The 24,533-nt window shown below is 35.5% G+C and overlaps 1 protein-coding gene across 4 annotated transcripts in view; it reads right to left on the reverse strand.

Annotated features, from left to right (window-relative positions):
* The window catches only part of LOC101738969 (glutamate receptor-interacting protein 2), a 318,438-nt gene that overhangs the window by 217,758 nt on the left and 76,147 nt on the right, over positions 1 to 24,533 (reverse strand). For all 4 annotated transcript variants that reach the window (XM_021347020.3, XM_021347018.3, XM_021347017.3 and 1 more), the window contains exon 2: positions 18,383 to 18,573. In XM_021347020.3, coding sequence (XP_021202695.1) covers positions 18,383 to 18,488 — 106 coding nt within the window. In that variant the 5' untranslated portion in view covers positions 18,489 to 18,573. The remainder of the gene's footprint in view (positions 1 to 18,382; positions 18,574 to 24,533) is intronic.

Here is a 24,533-nt window from a genome sequence, read left to right on the forward strand (position 1 = left end):
CAGCATATATCTATATATTAAGGTTGGCTCACTATAACGTTTTTTATGCTAACCAAATTTGTTCTAAAATTCTCGCATTATTTATATACTGTCTACACGTTCCCGTGCCATTTATATGATCGCTTTGAAACTTAAAGGAACTGTCGTTGGGACTTCAACAAAAATTTCAAGCATCCTCGTACGATAAGTAGCACTGGATGCCTTTCTAAAAATGGGTGTTACATTCATTCTTAACGATATGTAAGTTACTGACGAAAAACGAAAACATGTCTTATTTATCAACTTTGGACTCACATTTAAGTATATTAATCTATATAATTATTAATACGTGAACCAAAAACTTTGTACCCCGTTTTACGAAAACTGTGCGAACGGAGGAGTATGATATTTCCCACACTTATAGAAAATATAGAAAACGAGTGCAGAATGTTAGTATTTTTTTAATCATTAATAAATCAACATGAATAAAATAAAGCGTAAAAATACATTAGATCAATGAATAAAAAACATTACACAAACTACCATGTATTTGACACACACACGCATGCATAGGTACTATAAGATTTTGTTTATTGTCAAACTTTTCTTATTGCTTATAGTCTGTGGTCAAATTGAGAATAGATTAAATATTTTTTGCGTTTATTATTATTTGTCTAAAGTGTAGTCTTGGCGAAATCTGTGATTATAGAAATATATTAGTCTTTGATAATAGAATCATAATAGTGTACAAACCTATAATTTAAATTAATAATTCTAGTCGAATTTCGACTACCGGGGGACCACTAGTCTAATAATTTAATTTCTAAATCATCTTAAATTCAATATTATTTTTTTTAGCATATAGTTAAATAAATTTAACGATAAAGATTCCTCTCACGAAAATATTACGATAGCATTCACAGAACAATAAATGTCTGTTTTTATTTCAATATGACGTAAGTTGAGTGTAAATGAGATTCTAACGAGGTCATGTCACTCATAACTGGGATAATAGTTTTTTGGGCAATTAGCGTTCGGTCTGCCGAAAAGATTTGGGTCAATATTGTAGTTGGTCATGGTTCTTTTGTGTTACAAGCATGTTGGATTCGTTAAATAATGATCGACAGTTAATAAGTTCTGTTGTAGATGTGTGTATGTATTTTTTTGTAAAAATGTTTTACTGTAAGAATGTTTGTCCTCCTAAAAACTGTGTATTATCCGTCAGACCTTAAAGTTTCTAAAAATTTGGCTTACATTTCTTAGTCGGTTCCGTACCAGATTAAATCTTAGCTGATGCTACATAAGCAAACAATAGTAAGGTAATGGTAGCCAGTAGTGGAACTAGAGAGATAGACGCTAAGTAAAAGAATAAGCTGATGATTATTGAGGAAGCTACTGCTATCTAACGATGGCAGCAATAATATAACTATAATTATAATTTGCGTAATTACTGGTGGTAGGACCTTTTGTGAGTCCGCGCGGGTAGGTACTACCACCCTGCCTTTTCTGTCGTGAAGCAGTAATGCGTTTCGGTTTGAAGGGTGCGGTAGCCATTGTAACTATACTTGAGACTTTAGAACTTATATCTCAAGGTGGGTGGCGCATTTACGTCGTAGATGTCTATGGGCTCCAGTAACTACTTAACACCAGGTGGACTGTGAACTCGTCCACCCATCTAAGCAGTAAAAAAAAACTCAGCTAAAAAAAAATCAGTTTTATAAACGTTAGATTCCCGTATATTCTTGAGTGGACAGACGGTCTATGCGCATAATACTACCAACAAAACAAGATGCGGTCGAGCAGCACACTACCACCACACTCACTTCAATCCCTACCAACTCACGCATTTCACCCGTGTACCTGTGCATCGTCACAGCCGTTATTGTAAAATATAACTTGGAAGAAAAAATAAAACATTCGTTTCTTTCGTACACCACTGCTTGCCTCTTCTTCCTTGCTAACACAGACTTAATTTATTCTCTTGTTATAAAAAATAGACGATAACAAATCAGATAATTTAAAAAAAAAAAAATATTGCCCTTGTAAGCAGACGGCCCACCTGATGGTGAGTGGTTACCATTGCCCATGGACTTCAGCAATGCCAGGGGCAGAGTCAAGCCACTGCCTGCCGCAAAACTATTATGATGTAAGCATCTGATGTATGTATGTGCTTCAGTGTTTTTTCATGTAATCACGAATATACCAATTATGATACCACCTTACACCGAAAATCCTACAAGCTGCTTTTTATTGCTAGGTTGATGATCTTTAGAAATTTCTTTTAAAATAAAAATAAGCATGAGATTTATAGTTGAATATTCCACAGTCAATGACCCTAAGCTAAAAAAATTCCCTGAGTTTCCGACACTAGCCATGAATGAATAAGAAGCAGAAATAAAGCCACCATATTCCGAAAACAAAAAATCACTTGAATCCAATTTAACAATTTAATAATTTTCAATTTGTGTATTTTTAAATGATAGTGTTCTTTGAAATTACGTGCTTACCAACATCAGGCGCCAAGAGGAAATTTCCTATTGCAATAATATTTTAGTGTTATTGCTGCTCTTAATCTGTAAGCGCTTTTACGCGTGGAAGAACGTGAATCGGAATCGAGATAAATTTTGATTATTAAATACAACCACTTTGAGCTGTAAGGTTGAAGTCTTGGAATACTCGCCACTATACAAATAAGTCGAAATTTTAAATTAAATTTACCTATCTTATTACTCGTATGTAGTGATTGTTTTATCTTACAAATACAAAGGCAGGTTTGCTTCTGACACCGAGGGTTTCTCACCTTCCGGTTTTTTTTTTAATTGCTTAGTTGGGTGGACGAGCTCACAGCCCACCTGGTGTTAAGTTGTTACTGTAGCCCATAGACATCTATGACGTAAATGCGCCACCCACCTTGAGATATAGGTTCTAAGGTCTCAGTATAGTTACAGCGGCTGCCCCACCCTTCAAACCGAAACGCGTTACTGCTTCACGGCAGAAATAGGCAGGGTAGTGGTACCTACCCGTGCGGACTCATAAGAGGCCCTACCACTTTTACTGGTTAAAAGATTAACATGAGTGCTCACCGGACCTGGGTGTTTCGGGTGGTACCTATGCTGAGTCACCTGGAGGGAACCGACGATGGATTGCCGCCATTGTGACTGCGACGAGGATACGGCGGAACACACGCTGCAGCACTGCCCGGCGTGGCTGGGACAGTGCCGTGTTAGATAGCGGTGTCATTCTTCTTCGACAAACACCTCGACGACCCCTCGGTCGAGCCTCCGCGGGGTGGTAACCCTAGAGGTCGAAGATCGAACGTCGGGAAAGAGTGCAAGGGAGTCGTTTCGTGGGTACGACCTTTAAAACAATGGTCAAGACCAACCTACACTGCGCGCCCTTTAGGCCCCCTGCCCAAAAAAAAAGTTTAAGGTAACTAAGATAAATTCCTGTTTCATCTTCAGGTATTAATTAACAAATAATCGATCCTAGACTTTATGATAGTTAGATAGATCACAACTGAAACATATGATTGCAACAGGAATAACAGTAAAACCAATTCTTTGGAATTTCCGTAGAAAATCGCCAATGCCTGTCAAGAATATGACAGAAGCGATAAGTTTAAAAAAGTCTTATTGACACGTTTTAAACAGTGGTCCCAAGTTTCCAATAAAAAATATTTGACAGAATCGAAATACTTTGTAAAGAAAATAAGTTAAATCTGTGTAAACTAGAAGGCACTTGAACTAGAGGGCACTTAAATAAAACAAAAAAATATATTTCAATAGGGAAGATAAGTTATTATTATACACTAATCTAACCTGATACCTTTCATCGTGAATATGAAATCCCATGTCTAATAGAATGCGAATAAAAAGATTTCCAACAAACTATCAGTTTTTTTTTGTGGACAAAAAAATGGAAATGTGAATAAATAGTTTACATAAAAAGTCATTGACAGAAGTTATAAATGCCTATTTAATAAAATACCAATTTAAGTTACGACGATATCCGAAACGTCGCAAAATAATAAGTCGAGATGAAACCGCTAAAGTGGTCTTAAATTATGTTCACCGTTTGCGGCTTCCGAAGTAAATACCACTCAATATACATAATGTAAACCGAATTTCCAAACTAAACTCAAATGACAAAACCACATAAGTTTAATTGGGAACGCAGCAATACTCAATGTTGTTTTAATTAGTCACCAAAGATGCCGTGAATCATCCGTTCGTCGCTTTGTTAGGAGCGTTACACAAATAACTGCGCTGTGACGAGTTATTTTAAAACGATAAATTTCGATTATATTGTCGCTTTGAATTTTCATCATTTCTAGTGGACTCGGTATTCTTTTATCTATATATTAATACGTAAAGCAAAAACTTTGTATCCCTTTTTACGAAAATTGCGCGGACGGAGGAGTATGAAATTTTCCACACTTATAGAGAATATAGAGAAGAAGTGCACAACGCTAATATTTTTTTTAAATAATGCATGAAAGATACATTAAATCAATAAAGAAAATATTACACACACTACATACCATGTATTTGACGCACAAACGCATGCATACTATTTATTGTCAAACTCTTGTTCTTGACGTCTGTTGTCAAATTGAGAATAGATTAAATATTATTTGTCTTTGTTAATATTTTTTATAGTGTAGTCTTGGCGAAATTTGTGATTAAAGAAGTATAAAACACCATCTTAATAGTGTACAAACTTACAATTCCAATTAATTATAGTCGAATTTCGACTACTACGGGACCTCTAGTTTTATTGAAAGGGTCATATTATGTATAACGCTTGGAAGATTTACAGTACAGTTTACAGGCTAAAAATGCGATTGTGGATTTATGTAAAAAATTTTTGCGCATGATTGGGTTTACAAACTTTAGACCATAATTTTTAGATATTATGACTAAAGATAGACTATTATCGCTAAGACATTTAAAATCGAAAATGGTATTTTAAGAACTTCGAATGAATTTATATTCCATTTTTACTAAAATATACCAACGAAAAATGGCCAGCTTAAGTTAGGTCGAATTGAGGCTGAAGGGTCGGACCCTACATGCCGCGCTCCACTCTTGAAAAGTTAGATACATTCTCTCGATACTTAAGGCGTATTACATGACCCCTAAAACTAGACGAATAACTGGACGAAACATCAATTACACTGAATTTTACAAGTATTTGTCAGTGAAGAAACTGCTTAAGCGGGTTTTATTAAATACTTTTTAATTATTGCTTAGACGGGTGAACGAGCTCACGGCCCCCATGGTGATAAGGGCTCACTTCAGTTTGAACAACGTAAATAGCGCCAACCGTCTCTATATATGAGTTCCAGGTCTCAGTTCTACAGTCCACGACTGGTTCAATCTTGAAACCGCAACGCATTAAATGCTTCGCTGAAGACAGGCAGTGTGGTGAAACCTATCCGTTCGGGCTGACAAGACGTTCTACCACCACTAACTATGCGATATTATTCTTTTATCATGAAAGTCAGCCGTGAACACAACTGCTAGATGTAAATATTTAAAAAAATCCAAATGCCTTTGCATGCTCCGCTGCTAATTAAATGCAAGTAAATACTTGCTTACGAGATTTGAATAGTGACATATTATTCCTATCGCTGGAAATGAATGCACTGGGTGTTCGATCTTTCACCTTTTAATATCAGTGTATACGCAAATAGAGATTAATTTTAATAACGGACACTTGTAGATGACGAAGCAAGCTTCTATTCATAATTCTGTTGTTCTATACATCAGTACTAATTTGGATAATTCCTATATTCTTACACGCTTAACAATTACGAAACGTTTGATTCTTTAGTTAAGAGAAAAACAAACTCAAAATGAAATCTCGCCAAACCCATCCATCAATTAGGGCAAATAAGCAAACGCTTTTAAAACAAGCTACAGCTTAAACAAATTTTTTGTACTGCAACAGAGATCCATTAGGTGAAACTTTCGTCTCGAAGGCAGTTTTAATTTACTCAGTTAATATTCCGGAAAAAAGTTTTACTAACTTCCCGAGGCTCGACTTTAAGGTTCAATCTCGGGATAATTTCCCGCAACCACAGAAAACTTTTAATGCGATCTTCACTAAGATATTTTCCTCGAAAAATATCTTTAAAAAAAAACCCAGCATGTATATGCAAGATTCCTTGGGAAAATTTAATCAAAAAAGTTTAATAAAATATCACGGTGCCGTAATAAAATGAAATCATTGAAACTTCATCAACGTAAATAAACTTCGAAATAAGTAGGTTTGAGTTTACGAGGTGGCCATAAAAGCGGCTTATTTTCTAAAGACGAGACTGATCATCCTTTTCGGGTAATGTCGACCCGGACTTTCCTCGGAAGACACATAAGATCTGCGAGCGAAGCTGCTACTTTTGTTGTTTGGCTTATTTCGATTTCGTATTTTCGTTGTGGCCTTTAAAATAAATGCGTTCGAGGTACAGTTGAATTTTTTTCTTCTTTTTTATTGCTTAGATGGTTTGACGAGCTCACAGCCCACCTGGTGTTAAGTGGTTACTGGAGCCCATAGACATCTACCACGTAAATGCGCCACCCACCTTGAGATATAAGTTCTAAGGTCTCTAAGGTATAGTTAGAACGGCTGCCCCACTCTTCAATCCGAAACGCATTACTGCTACACGGCAGAAACAGGCAGGGTGGTGGTACCTACCCGCACGGACTCACAAGAGTTATTACGCAAATTATAATTTTGCGGCTTTGATTTTTATTACACGTAGCTATTCCTTCACCGTGGAAGTCAATCGTGAACATTTGTTGACTACGTATTTCATTAGAAAAATTGGTACCCGCGTGGGATTCGAACACCGATGCATCGCTCAACACGAATCCAGCGGACGTCTTATCCTTTAGGCCACGACGACTTTAAATACAATTGTTCAAATCAATTGTTCTGACGGAATCCCGTTTATGGTTATATCGATCCTTTATAAGTTTAACGTAACTTGAAATGTATCCATTAACATTATTTAGTGGCAGCACGTCGGGAAATTCAGCAGTGTATACTGAGATTAAAACTACTTTTACAGCTTAGATTCTCGTTCTTATTGTCATTAAATATTATATTTCGGGTCTTTCGAATATTTTTCAATATTTTACTAACTACCGGCTATTTATTTTTATGAGATGAAACGCATATTCCAGATCATTCTCCACCATTTTGATGCGTCTTAATAATACTACTGTTCTATATTAATAGACTTGGACTCATATGTGCTTCGCCACAAAAATGGTTAAAATGATCGTCTTGATTTACCGAGAGTGATTCTAAAAGCTATTGAGGGGCAGACGCAGTTACTACAGATGAGTTATGGTAATTAAGCATCAGCTAGAGTTTGTGGGGTTTTTGAGTCTGTATCTCCCGAGGAATAATACCACACTTTTTTCAGTATGGGTTTCTCCGTGTCATCATGTGCCCTTAATAAAAATAAAAATGTAATAAAAAGTCGTATATAAATGGCAATTCATTATACTGCTATTTTGATACTGCTTACTGTTGTTGTAGGTCTGCAAATTCTGAACTAATGATTATAAATAAAATAAAAAATTATTAATATGTATTAACGGGTCCTCAGGGTGGCGGCGACAATTGAGACACTTTAACATCCACACGAAATAATATATTCTCTTTAGTACACGTTACGGTGGGTAGAATACGAATGCAACAGAGATATGCTAACCGCCGGTATTTATACAATCATCTTGACCTATTTTAATACAAACTTAGTAGGTAATATTAAACATTGTTTACCTTAATTACTCTGCTGATTATTTACGTACAATTATTATTTAATAATATCGAATCATGAATTATGTAACATAAATAACATTAAGGTTTATTGCGCCGGAAGCTGTCAAGCGGAAGGCGCCAATAAAATATTATAAGTATAAAGAAATATGAATGAACTATTTACTTGATTATGAAATTACTAATTATATTATAAGAATAATAAGTTCTATATATTTCCTAAGTTCGTAAATAATTTATTATGTGAGGCCGGAAGTGTTGCTCGATAACATAGGCCATTCTGAAAAGGTTCACCTTAAAATTCAAGTTTTAATCAATTTAACTTACAAGAACTTCTCATTAGTTGTTTTTGGAATCCAAACAATCAAATTCAGAACGTAAAAATAAATAATAGGACAACTGTGGAAAATGCCATATCACAAAGTTAAATTTTCACTTGGAGTGGGTGAAAAAATTCTTGATACCCGCATTTGAAAGCTTTTAGTTGTAATCCGGAGGTATTACTCGGTTTTCGTGCTTAATTAAAGTCTCATCTAATTAGGCGGAATTTTATTCGCAAGATTTCTGGAATAACGTAATTTGAAAAGCAAAAAGTTTGAAGTTTTAGCTGGAACGCGACAGTTTAAATGATTATCATAACATTATTACTAGTGGTGTTTTATTGTCTCAACGTGAAAATATAATTTTTAACCTATCTATATCTTCTATACTCTACAATTAAATTGCTATTGCTACGTATTCTTAGTGTATCTTATACCTTTAAACGAGCAATTCTTGTATATTAATATATATGTATATAATCTGAATCCCGGAAACGGCTCCAACGATTTTCATAAAATTTAGTACACAGGGGATATCTGGGGCGATAAATCGATCTAGTTACTATTTATTTTCAGAAAATGTTGTTTTATTCGTGTTTTCAATAATCAACTCTTCCCGACATCTATTGGCAAAAAAAAATAAAAAAAAAAATAAAAAAAAAAACAAAAAAAAATATATATATAAATAAATAAATGAACAAATAAATAAATAAATATTTACTAACAATCACGCCACGTTAACTGGTCCCGTGATAAGTTCGTAAAGAACTTGTGTTACAGGTACCAGATAACGGATATAAATGTAAGATTTTTATTATACACATACATATATTTAATAGACATCCATAACCCTGGAAAAGACATTTATATTTATCATACAAATATCTTCCCTTGGCGGGATTCGAACCCGCGACCCCCTTTGTAGTGACCATGTCACTTACCACTACACCAGACGGCCGTTAATAATACTAACCCCTATAAAGACACAACAAGATGGCGTTATCAAAAAACAATCATTCATCATCTAGTTTATATTATCAATGTAAATTTTCGTATGTTTTGTTGCTTGTTACACAATCACTCAAAAACGGCTGAACGCATTCTGATGAAATTTCGCATAAAATTATTTTTATGATGACAAAGGACATAACCCGGGCTACCCGGTATATCTATACTAATATTATAAAGAGGAAAGATTTGATTGTTTGTTTGTATTGAATTGGCTCTGAAACTATTGAACCGATTTACAAAATTCTTTTACTGTTGACAAGCTACACTAGCCCCGAATGACATAGGCTATATGTATTTATAATATTTTCAAAGAAATTAGGGATCCTTACTAAAACTCCAATAATGTAACCCAATGTGTAAAAAAAATAACTAAAACTCATCGCGTGCGCTACTACCCAAGCGAAGCCGGGGCGGTCCGCTAGTTTGCTATAATACGACAAATATTTCCGGGTGCGTGATTTTACGTACAAAATGATCAACCAATGACTGCTTTATAGATCGGATAGTGAAACAAACAACTACTTAACTTTGAAATGTGCTTCATTCTTTCTGTTTTAAAAAAATTACGTTGGCGAAGTTGTGGTAGGAGCTCTTGTGAGTCCGCACGGGTAGGTACCACCATCCTGCCTTTTTTAGCCGTGATGCAGTATTGCGTTTCGGTTTAAAGAGTGGGGCAGCCATTGTAACTATACCGCCACCACGCTGCCTGCTTCTGATATGAAGCAGTAATCCTTTTCTGTTTGAAAGGTGAGGCAAGCCTTGACTCTAAAAATCGTCCCTGAAGAGGCTAGTCTCATGTTTTTTTAATAATTAACAGTTTTCGTGGCTACGTGCACAGTATTGAAAACGTCAAAAAAAAAATGTTAAAAAAAAAAGCCAAGCGTATACTGTAAAAGTTGTTTTAGCACGCTTATAACTGACTGACATTTTCAAAATCATTTGAGCCTCGTCATCCATATATGATGGATACCATTTTTATTGAATTTAAGTAACTATTCTAATAGTATATACACTTACTAATAAAAACATATAAACTAACCAAAACATTCTAATTAGCCTTTTCATGAATTCCAGGAATAAATTTTAAAACAAACATAAAAACAGTTTATTTGTTACTACGGAATTATATTTATTCATTACTAGCTGACCCGGCATACTTTGTAGTACCTTAATCGATAAATAAAAGATCTAAAACTTTGTATAAAATAAACTTAAAACAAGCAAAAGGAATCGGTCTGACGGGATACACATCAAAGGAAAAACCAAATTGTTATTTTTATTTAATTCTGAGCATTTTCATATTTATCTACCTTTTAAACCTTCTCTGGACTTCTACAGTTAATTTAAGACCAAGATTAGCAAAATCGGTCCAGCCGTTCTCGAGTTTTAGCGACACTAACGAACAGCAATTCATTTTTATATTATTATATAGAAATGTCTACGACTCACCAAAATCGAAGGCAATACTATAACTTCTTACATTTAAAAACATTATTGTATGCTCAATTAATTTTAAAAATACAATGCCCCTGTACTTCTCCGGTAAAGGGTTTTATTAATGTCAAATAAATTGGGACTGACGCAGAGAACGCTTCAATAGAGAATCTATGTTATTGGGCAACTAGCATAAGAGTGCTCCCGATGTCCGTGACAAAGGCTTTATTGCTCTTGGTGTCCCGATGAATTCGCGACTTGTCTAGTGTCGCTGGTTACTGAAATCAAAAGACATCTTAACGTGAACTCATCCACTTACCACGGCACATTATGTTGAAGTCTTAATTGTGTTTGATTATGTTTTGAAGTCGTCGTGGCCTAAAGGATAAGACGTCCGGTGCATTCGTATCTAGCGATGCATCGATGTTCGAATCCCGTAGGCGATTACCAATTTTCCTAATGAAATACGTACTTAACAAATGTTCACGATTGACTTCCACATTGAAGGAATAACATCGTGTAATAAAAATCAAACCCGCAAAATTATAATTTGCGTAATTACTGGTGATAGGACCTCTTGTGAGTCCACACGGGCAAGTACCATCGCCCTGCCTATTTCTGCCGTGAAGCAGTAATGCGTTTTGGCTTGAAGGGTGGGGCAGCCGTTGTAACTATACTGAGACCTTAGAACTTGTCTGAAGGTGGGTGGCGCATTTACGTTGTAGAATTCTATGGGCTCCGGTAACCAATTAACACCAGGTGGGCTGTGAGCTCGTCTACCAAACTAAGCAATAAAAAAAATGGAATAACGGCTTTAAAACAAAACGCATCATTGGTAATGCTGTCGCTGCCGAATCACGCAGGATATGTAACGCACTAGTAACGTTAATAAATAATTTTTGTTTATAAATATCACTATGATAACAGCGAAGCGTGAGCGATTTTTACAAGTTGTTAATAATAAAAAAAAGCGGGATCGTTTTGTATCACGTGCTCAATAGAATAGAATAGAATCAACTTTTTTTTTTTATAATTAACGTTACAATTCAATAGCCTGCCAAGTTCAGGCGATGTTATTTACCTATATGTCTAAACTAAGATCTAAGAGTAAAGTTAATTGGGCTCAGTTCATACATGAACTGGCTCACGCATAAGCTATATATTTTATTTACACCAGTCTTAAAGCTAAAGGATAGGAATACGAGGAGGAACCGTTCGCTTGGACGTACTCAACTTGAGAGCTAGATCGGTATGATGACGAAAGAAGTACGGTACCACAAACGGTATGCAATCACACTTGTAAGTGCTTGTTTACGACTCAAGGGCGTGGTACCGAAGAGGGACGAGCTCGTTTTGGCGAGATTTCGTTCACATTGGCCGCTAGGCCTCTTCCTAATGCACGCCGCTTGCCATAAATTCGAACTAGTTTAACTTACACGACCTCGCGCGTAAAATGCTCCTTAACAAACACACTATATAACTAAATTACACGTCGCCGCAGCTTGGTTTCTTAAAAAGGCGTTAATCATGCTTAATATTTTGTGACCGCTCTCGCTCATGGATTAAACTGAAAAAGCACTAAGTTCAGATTCCCTAAATTCTAGATACACGTACGCAAGAAAACGTTCAGACAGCATGTAACGAATTTCTAATGGACCGGGAAATTAAATCAAAAGATGACAATAATAAAAAAAGTCAAGTTAGTGAATATAAAAAAATTGTGTATATAAATATTTATGTTATACACGCCAGAAACCTCTATTAAAATTAATTATGTATTTTTGGCACGGAAACGTATTTCTGATATAGTCGGTCTGGCGGTTTTAAAATGATTGCCTCCGAATTAAGTGAACAAGGAAAACTGTCTGAAATCTTTAAGCAAATGATTGGCACTTACATCTGTTAGCATTGCTTTAACAAGCGGTTATAAAGTAGACATTAACGTATTTTTGTTTGTTAAAATCATCGGTCTGTCATTTAAAGGTATTTTCGCTTATATTAAAAAGCTGTGAAACTTCAATGATTTTTTTACTACACCTATCAAAAGGCTATTTTGTGTAAGAAATATATCCAACGAAAACCACAGTACTTCGATTCAAAAATATACCGGATTTCGGTACACGTATGAGATGCCCTAATTTCGCATTCCCGCCATTATACTTAGGCCTAATACCTCCATTTATCCATACCCCTGAACAATAGGTATTTCCTGGGTAAGGTCCATTGTCTAAGATGTTTTATATTCTTATCATAATGGGATGACTCGGAGATGACATAATTTGTAACTGTCTATTGACAATGAGTCGGGAATCTTCCTATGATAATAATTGTAAGAATGACACTGACAATGGAAAACTTCGGAAACAGATGTTTTTATATTGAGTAGATTTGTTTGAATTTTCATTTTGTGCTATACACAGAACCTCTACTTTTTAAAAATATGTTATTACGGTAATTAGAGGTAAAAACACGACTCACGCCTATTGTCCTAAGCCTCAATCAGGAATAATGAAAGAAGATTAGTTAAAAAAATAAGTCGAAGATTAGCTATTAGCTAGCAGATAGGTTTTTATTATTTTATATCCACTATAAATTCATCGTCACCACCCATCTTGACAATTGAAGTCGGAAGTCTGAATTTTACTATAGAACGAGTATTTCACCTTTCAAACCAGAACGCATGACGACTTCGTGGCGGAAAAAGGCAGGATCATGGTACCTACCCGAGCGAGCTGACAATATGCCACCAGCTAACAGCACCATCATCTTAAAGCTTTAGGTGTGTACTTTAGACTAAATTAAATTTCAGATGGCTTTTGTGATAATTTAATATTTTCAACTATAAAGGCTACACTAGATTCGATTCTCTTTATCACTCCACTCCATTTTAATTTCGCAAAATATTGTACAATGTATTGGCGCCAAAATGAGAAAACTCAATGAGCAATCATATAAAAATTACAGATTCCAAATTGAAATGTAATATTTTGTTTATTTTTAATTGTAACAGTATTTATGGCTAGACTAAGTATATTAAATATGTACATATGGCATAGATGACGGTAAGACTTTAATTGTTCTGCCAGCCAGAAAAGTTAAAAGAAAGAGAAAAAAATATGTTACCGTATAGAAAGGAAGGAAATTTAATCCAATGTGTAATTTACAGCATCTATAAAACTTAGACGACCATGACTGCTAACACGCAATGAATTATGTACAAGTTTGAAATCTTTTGAAGACATCACGTAAAAAATGGTATTTTTCCTTCTTTGATCTTCACTGACATAAACTTCAGCTTTAAGAAAAACTCAAATTCCTTCCCGTAAAGTAAAACTCGCCAGAACAATTAAGTTCACTCAAAACAACGCCCAAAAGTTTATCGGAGTATTTGCACTTCTTTTTTTTCTTATGACAACACAAAAACAATTTAGCGAATGCGTAAATGAAAAAAATACTTGGAGGCTCTTTGTGATTATCCGAATTGAATTTTGATAGCTCAATTTTATGTGAATCTTTTAATTATCCTTGTCTATAGCTCCGTAAACGGGGCCATTCATATTTCAATGCTATCAAATCAAACGAAAATATGGAGTATTAAATAATTTGAAATTTAAAACATTTGTAGCATAGCTCATAAACATAAAAACAAACATTAAAGATTGGCGCCTACGTGTACAGTACCCATATTATTATCTAGTGATACAATTTTTCAACTTACGATCATACCTTATTGCTTATTAAAATATTGAACCATATATTAAATAAATATGGCAATGATTTGCGAAATATTAAATTTAAGATCTTTCTGCCCGTATCAGTATGTGGAGCTGGCACAACATTTTCTTTTTTTTATATTCAGGCCTATCAAATCTCTGCAGTGATAGCCTTCTCTCACATATCCTTTTTCACAAAGCCCATTCTAGTCTTTTTAGGACGCCTCTCCTAACATTACCATCTAATTTCCTACCCAGGGTCTTTTTGGCTACACGATCTCTTCGTATATAATTTACTTTGTAACATGAAACTTTAAATAGATGACATCAAATCATAAAGGGATAAAACAGACGCGGAATAGCGGTCGCTGTACTAATATATTAAAAAGATTTTTAAAATGTTTATGGCCTATCCCTATTTGTGTATGTTATGCACAACGGACACAACCATATTTTTTTTTTTTGTGAATCATTATCATAGTGATGCTACAAAAAGTAGATTTGGTCATAAATAAGTATAACAAAAGTTCTTTGCTTATTAAGTTCCAGTCCCATAAATGATCGCCAGACTTCGTAAAAAAGAACATAAGATAATGCACTCACTCATAGTAACCAAACTAAAAGGTCGTTTATTTAATAGGTACATATTTGTTTAATATATCGGTCTTATTATATGAAATAAAAGGATTTTCTTGAATAAAAAAAACCTGAATATAATTTGCAAAAATTCAGAATCACAAGATTATTTTCTAAAAGAATCCAAGAGTTTGACTTTAGCGAACTATGAGAAAAACTAAATCAAGGCATAGAAAGTTCAATTATAGATTCATGAAATACATTAACATGAACATAAGCTATCTTCATTTGTAAGGAATATAAATTTTCAGATATTTCCTGTAAAAATGAACGAGCCTTAATTTGTGACTTCCAGTATAATTTTTCCAAACGAACCCTAAAATTGGAGGTGACGAGAAAAATTATCCTTTTGTGGCGTGTCTTTTGTCGCCACGAACTAGTACCGACAAAGGAATCTTAATTAAGAAACAGGAAATTTCTTTAATGCCACCCATTTTGTTTTAACGACGCTATATGGAGATTTGGGGACTACATTCATTTTTATGTTAAAATCATCTAATTTCATAATGGAAATGTAAAAATTAATTTTAGGTAATCATCGCCTAATTAGCTCTGTCGGAATGACTTCATTTTTCATCTTAATAGCGTGTGATTTTATTTATTAGTATGCTTATTTTTAATGCCCTAGATAGACTAGGTGGATTTATGTCACTGCCCATCCATCTTGGGACGTAAGGACGAGATCCATTTTTTATGATTATGGCTGTCCTATTCTTCGGATTTAAATACGTGACTGCCTTGCCGTAAACATACAAAAAGCACGATGCCATATCTTATTACTACACCATGCTATTCACGATATCACAGATAAACTCTCAAGCTATTCATTGATTCCCTTGGTACCTTTGCAAAGTTTGGAGGTAATTAATGATCCGTACAATGCTATACCTAAAATATGTACCTAGATAGAATAATATTTTATTATCCTTTCCACTTAAGGATTGGTGGGTCAGTAATCACGCTAGAGTGAGTGGGATTCATGATGTTATCTTGTTTTTCTGGAATATTTTTGGCTAATAGGATAAACTTTCAAAAGACGCCCAGCAGTTCAATTCAGGTACTACTTAGCTACTAAATAAGCCGCCCCCACAAAGTATGAGAATTATGTGTTAACCTATTTCTAAGTTCCTACTAAATTTATAATATTATTATAGATAAGTAAAACATTTTGTCCATTAAAAAAACATGTTGGCAAAATTCCCTACAAAAGCTTTACATATCTAAATACGAGAGGGAACAAAATAGCTAAATCATTACATTGTTAGTAGATATATCTGGCTCAGCCGAAAATTGAATTTCAATAGTGCTACTAGAGTTTTCAGAATATTGGGTTTTGCCACCCAGAATACGCTACTAGCAATATGAGCTTTATTTCAGAATTTCGGAATTATTTTATTTTATTTTTTATTGAATTTGTAGGCAGACGAGAATACAGCCTGATGGAATGCGGTTACCAGAGAAAAACGCCACTCATCTTGAGCATAAGTTCGAAAACTCGATGGTATTGTTATGATGACTGTCTTAATCTTCAAATCAAAACGCATGAATGTTCTTTTTTTTGTTGCCCTTGTAGGCAGACGAGCATACGGCCCACCTGATGGTGAGTGATTTTCGTCGCCCATGGACGTCAGAAATGCCAGGGGCAGAGACAAGCCACTGTTTGCCGTTAAGTAAAACATTTCGTCGAATATTGTGGATTAATAGTTGTGTTTAAGAATTAATTTGTTTGTTTTTTTTTTGGTGTTATACGGTCTGGAAGAGAAAAATGATTGCTTCCGGTACTGTTTCAGTTATTTCTTTTTGCCACTCCACAGACTATATTTTATTATCAACGCGACTATCTTCCTGTGGTCGACCTATTCATGGCTGTTTAATGTCTTTAATGCCAGAAGCAGTATCACAATATGATCTAATAAAACTAATAATGCAGCCATTCACAGCATGTGGAATCTAGGAACCTTCGAAAGTATTCTTTTTCTCATTCTTTCGTAGGCTAGATCGTATAAAAGTTGTTGTATGTTTGTTTCACGTTTCGAGTGTAATTCCATTTTATATAGTAAATTAATCTGTGTGTCATCGAACTTCAAATTATAATGGTGCTGAAAAAGCTTTTATTTAAATAAACGAATTAGTACAAAAGCATTTTTTCAAATAGAACCGAACGCTTTTCGGATTTTTAGTTTTATTAACTTTTTATTTATTTATTGCTTGGACGAGCTCACAGCCCACCTGGTGTTAAATGGTTACCGGAGCTCATAGACATCTACAACGTAAATGCGCCACCCACCTTGAGATATAAGTTCTAAGGTCTCAAGTATAGTTACAACGGCTGCCCCGCCCCTCAAACCGAAACGCATTACTGCTTCACGGCAGAAATAGGCGGGTGGTGGTATCTACCCGTGCGGATTCACAAGAGGTCCTACCACCGGTAAAGTAAAGTAAGTATTACGAGTAAAATCGTGCAGATAGCGTGTCCTAAAAATACTCGTATATCTCAAAACAATCAGTCCACACGGGTAGGCCGTGTGGACTCACAAGAGGTCCTACCACCAGTAAGGTACGTAAGTAAAATACGTATTACTTACTTACATTTGTTAGCACTAAATCTATTTCTAGACATTGCTAATGTACCAATGGTATTAAGCTTCATACAGCATAGACTTAGACTGCGTTTAATTAAAACGAGCCTCCCTTTTGATCGAGGATAAAATGATTAATATTTCCTCTTCTTTGCTTACCGATTTTCACCATGACGACAACAAAGAAGAGAAACGCTTATTTAATATCAAATATATAACGGAGATTATAAAAGCAAGAAGATTTTAATTAAAAACACCAATCACTTCTAACGAAAAATTATAACGATCCCTGGTTTTTTTTTCCCAATTAAGATGAGGCGGTATAGCAGAAATTCGCTTTGATGAATACGAAGGGAAATGGTTCGGTGACCGCTACGGTATTAAAATCTTTGACCTGTTTTTGTACTGATGAAAGCTGTTTCGTGTAAACAACGCGATCATCATGCCGTGGAGTTATCGTAAGAGACATCAGCTGCGACAAGATTGGAGAGTTTATGAAAATATCCGATTACTATACTCTTTTGGAATTGAATTTTTGGTGCTGACGGTAATACCTACACAGCCTAGATTAGTCAAGATTTTGAAGACTTTTCTAGAATAAAAACGCAACGCATAAGTATTTGTGTTGACTTTTATATCTTCGTTCTTGCGTTAGACGGGACTTATGTTTGGTGTCACTCTTTAAAAGTGATTCGCTAATGCATTTTACGAAAATAATCATAAAGCACAAGACTTCAAAGTCTATCTTAAATTGAAAGGAAAATTACACAAAACGTATGATGACCCTAAAAAAATTCTTAGAACAATATCAAGAAATACGTATGTAGTGGGTAAGGTTTTGGCTATACCCAAGGCAGTCCTGATGTTGAATTATGGCTGAAATCTTCGACGGTATTAAAATAATAATAATTCAACATACCGTCCAGTTCATAGCCCTGGCCGCCCCATTGCGGCAAATCGTGTGGATACGACTTTGGATCACTTCGATTGCCAATAGAGATCTTCAAGCTTTTCCACAGCTTCATTTTGACAACATATTTGTTAACTGTTCACTAACACTCACTGTTGCCACTGGTGAACACTACACGTCACTTCTACTTACACTTTTACCTGAAATGAGAAAACACATTGTAAAATCCAAAACCTGAAGATATTTAGCGATGAGGCTGTGTTAAATTAAAATATCTCAGTTGTAAAATCTATATCTGCTCAAAGTATACTAAATAAGGCACAAACTTCTATTATCAATATCTCTGGCAAAATTCAATGTAACCAAAATACAATAAAATCGCCATCAGCATTAGCCCAAAAATATCCATGAACCATTCGTATTGAACGAAGATAAATTATGTTTTCGTTTTACGGAACTATGTCAAGATCCCATTAAAAAGTTTTTATCGTAGCATTGTTTGCAGGCAACCGTATCGGATGCTGATCGATGCGTAACCGACGACCCGTGACGTTCTGATGTTGCACAAATTGCCGTTTGCGGGACAATGCATAGATGCGATTCGAGGTTCAACGATTCCTTAGTTCGAGATTACAGTAATGAAATATTTTTGGAACGAAATTCCATATGGGATGATGCGGAAGGATACCGTAACCGGAAAAAAACGTCCGTAACGTAAGATTTTTGTTATTTATATATAGTCTTAGTATGATGGCTATACAGTGTCTAATGTATAGTCTACGTGATGACGGTTATTATTATTATTCATATATATAGCTGTTTCTTTGTATATTATTATTTTTATATTTTTTATAAATCATTGTGAAGAAAATAAAGTTGATAACTTTTTAAAGTAGTTTTTTGTTTTATTTTTATCAATAAAAAAATCTTAATAAAAAATGTATACCCGAATAATTATTTTCTTTATACCTCGAATAGAACTTAAAATTAATATTTTTATAATAAGGAACTTCGTTCCTATCCGGTGTCCCACGACACCACACGTCTTTTTTTGTAACATAGCAGCAAAGTAGTTATATAAAATGCTATAAGTCGTTAGTAACTCTTTTTTTTTTTCAAAACATCAGATTTCCAATCAGAATTGTATTTGGACTTCAGGTACAGTCTGTTTTAAATAATTTAAGATGTTTTAGTTAGGTAAATACATATTTTTTCATGACTCGTTGATGCAGTAGTTAGCTCAGTGACTGTAGCGCCGTGGGTCATCGTTTCGATTCCCAGAGTGGGCAAACATTAGTGATGAACCGGATTTTTTGCTCTTGGCCTGGGTGTTTATTATGTATACATGTATAGGTAAATATTTAAACGAATATATAATAGATATCTATGTCAGTCTCTGGTAACCATAACGTGAGGAATCCTAATTTGGGTTTGGATCAACGTGCGTAATCTGTTCCCATTTATGTGTGTTATAAGTAGATTTTTCGGTAGGCAGCGGCTTTGGCTTTGCCCCTGGCATTGTTGAAGTCCATGGGCGACGGTAACCACTCACCATCAGGTGGGCCGTGTGCTGGTCTACCTACAAGGACAATAAAAATAAATCGGATCTGATGTAAATAACGACTGACTGACATTTAAATTCCTTGAAACTTTCTTTCAACAAATGATCTAAAATACTTAGCGGTTGTATTTGCGTGAGAACGCTTTTGTTGTTTATGAAATCGATATCTAATTCATCTGTCTGTGTATTGGCCATAAAATATGCACTATACTAATACATTCAACATATATTGATATGAGCTCCAAGCATTTAAGTCTTCGGCCGAATGCCAATAAAATCCGTAGAGAATTAACAATCATTTTTTATCATTCACCCATAAGTTTCATGTAAATGTATTCAATACGCTGTTCTCGCAGATAACCGTGACTTGCACATAGCATGGCATCGTTTTGTTGTTGATAATGAAGCCCAAAAAGCCAATGTACGTTACGCTGAATCACTGTTTATATACAACGATTGGACAATAGTTGCGAAATAGTGAATCGGCGGAACTTGCTTGAGTCTCTGAGAGGGTAGTATTAAATGTGTTTATGTCGGCCATTTGCAAACTTACGTTCCGTAATGTAATACGAGTAATTATGAGTAATTATATTGTTTCCTTCGGTTTTAACGAGTTTTAGACACAATTAAAATTATTTCTACGATTAGGTATAATATATACATATTTACGTCTTATGTAAAGTATGTATGTGTTTTTGTATATATATTGGTGATCATGTGTTGAACTCATATTTCAATTCATCTAGCACTACCTGCACTACTACACACTACCTTTGGTTGACTGGTAGAGAATGCCTTAGACATTATGCCCGGCAATACATGAAGTGTAATAAATAAATAAAAATAAATCTCTTTGTTGTTTTCATTTTACTATCTCCAATTTTTATTTTACGGAGGATTAAGATGAAATTTGTTGACATTTGAAAATAGCAAACTCAAGATAAACCTATAGAGTAGTTTTAATTTAGAGCAATGCACACTTTACCAATGATAATTTTTTTAAATAAAATTACTTTCACTTCAAAATGAAGTAACAGATTGATACAGTTTTTCAAGGTTAGGAGAGTAATGTAGTCTACCTTTTATCCCATACAAACATCTCACTTTCACGGGACACCACAATGACACTTTTCCTTGACCACGCGGACAAAGCCGCAAGTAACGGGTAGTATTATCTAAATGCTTTATTTACAGAAGATTGACAATTGAATTTACTCTTGTTGGCAAACGTAATCCTGCTTGTGGAACAACTCTGAATACAAGAAAATATTCATAAAGGCCTAAAAATAATTGTCAAAATTAGTCCGACGTAAGCATAAAAATTTAATTTAATGTATGTATAACGTAAAATAAATGAAAAATCTCGAAAAAAAATATTTAGAAAGGAATTGTTCATAAAAATTAGCACATTCACACAATACACAGCACAGTGTGGGAAGTAGCCATCACTCAAGCCATTTACAATGCATAACTTAATTAACCGAGTAGGGATGGGTTCAAAAACAATTACTGTCCATGAAACCACTTAGATCCGTTCATGTTTAAGACGAGAAGAATATCACAGAAATAATATCTTAAGAGAAATATCATGCGAAGAAACGTAAAGGATATTATACAGCTCTTGCTAGTACTTCTTCATCATCAATCCACAGTAGGAACTTCATTAGTTTTCTACTTAGCACACTCTACTCCTACCTTTGATATCTTTGTTGGTGTTCTGTCCCGTAACAGTTTGTTCTAAAATACATATTTATATTATTATTATTTTTTATTGTGCATAATTTCTTTTCTTATTTTTGCTCTTTGAGTACGTAACGCGACACAATTTGGTTTACATGTATTATTCATTTCTTATTTTTCTTGTACTGGGTATGCGACATATTGTGTGTATCGGAATGCACCATTTCCGTGGGAAATGGTTCTTTGGGGCGACACTAGCAACACCGCCAGCCTGCCTGTTAGTGCGAAAAAACAACAGAAACAGAGGTTTGTCACGCGAAGACGCTGTCGCCGCATCGGCACGCGCATATAATTTAAATAGTTTGAAAAGTTTCCCCTTTCATATAAAAAACTGGAAGATAGTGACATTGGCCTATGGCTTTCTACATGTGAAGGATAGATGAACTGATTCTGTCGGCAATACTCATCCTCGACCAGGACCTTCGGACGTGGTTGCGGAACGATTCACGGTAAGTCGTCAGACCTAGCTCATATCCTAAGGGCAGTTCGAAATCATGATGAATCCAGAATAAGACACATGCTGTGTTCGTGTCAAGCGACGCGCTTATGCCGGTGTTGAAATCCCGCAGTACCAAGCTTCAAAAGGAATCCCATTCCTAGATCTTCTATCTACAATCTGTATGCAGCGTCTCCTCAAGTACTTCGGACACGTGGCCCGACAAAATCCTGAGAACTTAAAAAAATTAATAGTTGTAGGTCACGTGGAAGGAAAGAGAAGTCGAGGAAGATTGCCAACCAGGTGGACGGACATTATCAAGGAGGCCACAAAGAACAGCGTCCCGGGCGCCATTAAGCAGGCCGAATGCAGGCAACATTGGAGGAAGCTGGTGCAAAAACTGGACCAAGGTGGTCACGACCCTCAGTAATGAGGAAACGACAAAGAAGAAGAAGAAGAAGAAGAAGTTATACAAATGAATCACAAAATTTATAAGAAGAAGAAGGTTTGAAGATTTACCAGTAGTAAAATGATCATTTTTTTTTTTTTTATAAATCGGTAAACAACTTCAAGACCAGTGAGTTGTGAGCTCGCACTGGGAAGGTAACATAATTGTAGCCATGTTCCCAAATGCGAAGTGTTCATAGTTCGAAAGATGACAGCCGTTTTACAATTGAAACTTCAACTTCAAGTCTCTATGGGAGATGGGCTCTAAAAAACATTAACTACCTAGTTAGTTCAAGAAAATCAATATAAATATAAACAGTCACCTTGGACAGTAAACAATTATATGTCGGAAGAGCCACAATTACTAAAACCATTGTCAGACATCATAGGGGCGAATAGGGTGATCGAGCTTAGCCGACGAAACATATGACAGTTCTTAGGACGGAGGCACCGCTCTTCAAGAAGGCTGGTTGGTAAGTGTGATGGCGTCTACGCGCCTCTATCGGCTAGGCTCTGTCGCAGCACGAAGTTAGCAGAGTTCCGACGACACCGCAATCGTTCTGTCATCTCTTGGAAATCGTGCTGCGTTTCGTTTAGCTACTAAGCTAATGACCGTCTCCGACGTAATAAAAATAATTCGATGATGTTTTTTCACACGAAATGACCCAATAGTTCCTTAAGTTCTAAATACCTAGTCAGGTCATAAATTCTGTCACATGTTTAATGTAAAATAATTGAAACAAGTTTATTCATTATGTAACCATTCATATACCAAAATGAACTTAACAAAACATAGATTCTTATGACACTAAAGTTTATTCAAAATGACCTCCGTGATTTTGAATACAGGCCTTCAATCTGCGCGGCCAGTCGTCTATCGCAGCACGAACGAGGTCCATGTCAATATCGACGGCTGCCTTAATCAAGAATGTCTTGAGTGACTCCAAATTGGGATGAGGCTTTGAGCATGCCTTTTCCTCCAAGAGTTGCCATATCTTGTAATCTAACGGATTCAAATCTGGACTGGAGGAGGGCCAGTCTTCGTGCCGGATGAAGTCGATTTCACGCGCCGCCAGCCAGTCTTGTGTGCTCTTCGCTCTATGAGCTGGCGCCGAAACTTGTTGGAATACCCAATGCCTGTTATTGAACATGGTATGAGAAACAGGTTCCACAAGGTTCGTCAGGACTGTATTTTGATACACAACTGCATTCGTTTTTACACCTTTCTTACAAAAATGTACCTCTGTTAAGCCCCAATAAGAAGCTCCCAACCATACCATGAGCGAGGATGGAAAATGACCTCGTTGGACACGCGGAATACGGTTGCTCGCTTCTTCACTACTGTGTGCGTACACCTTGTCATTTTGTTTGTTGTAGCTCTCTTCTACGGTAAAAATTTTTTCATCCGAAAAAACAATTTCCCGATATTTTTTTCACGCGTACCGCTTCAACAAAGCGCGGCATCTCTTCAGTCTCAGGTCCATTAGACGAGCATTCAAACGATGTCCTGTTTTTCTTCGATATGCCCGAAGCCCTAAGTCTTCATTTAACACCCTTTTCACCGTGGTTCTGCTTAACCCCATCTGAAGGGCCAACAGTTTCTGCTTACGTTTGGGATTTCTTTGAATTCGCGCCTTCACAGCTTTTATCACTGCTGGAGTCCTAACAGACCGAGGGCGTCCACTTCTTGACCTGTCATCTACACTAGAGTCTTCATTGTATCGTTTGATGGTACGATAAACGAATCTTTTGGTTATATTCAAAATTTTCAGTATGTTAAAAATTTGAATTGGCGCGTAACCACAACGATGCAACGCAATAACTGCAACACGGTCTTCTTTAAGCGTCCACTCCATATTTAAAAATGAGTAAAATTCTAAAAGTATACATTTTTATTTTCATGAACAATTTGAAATTCGAATTCAATAAACTTTTTTGTGGCCAGCATTCTAAAAGAAAAGTTTTTACTGTGTGAC

The sequence above is a fragment of the Bombyx mori genome, chromosome 22, assembly GCF_030269925.1.
Source record: "Bombyx mori chromosome 22, ASM3026992v2".
Lineage (NCBI taxonomy): Eukaryota > Metazoa > Arthropoda > Insecta > Lepidoptera > Bombycidae > Bombyx > Bombyx mori.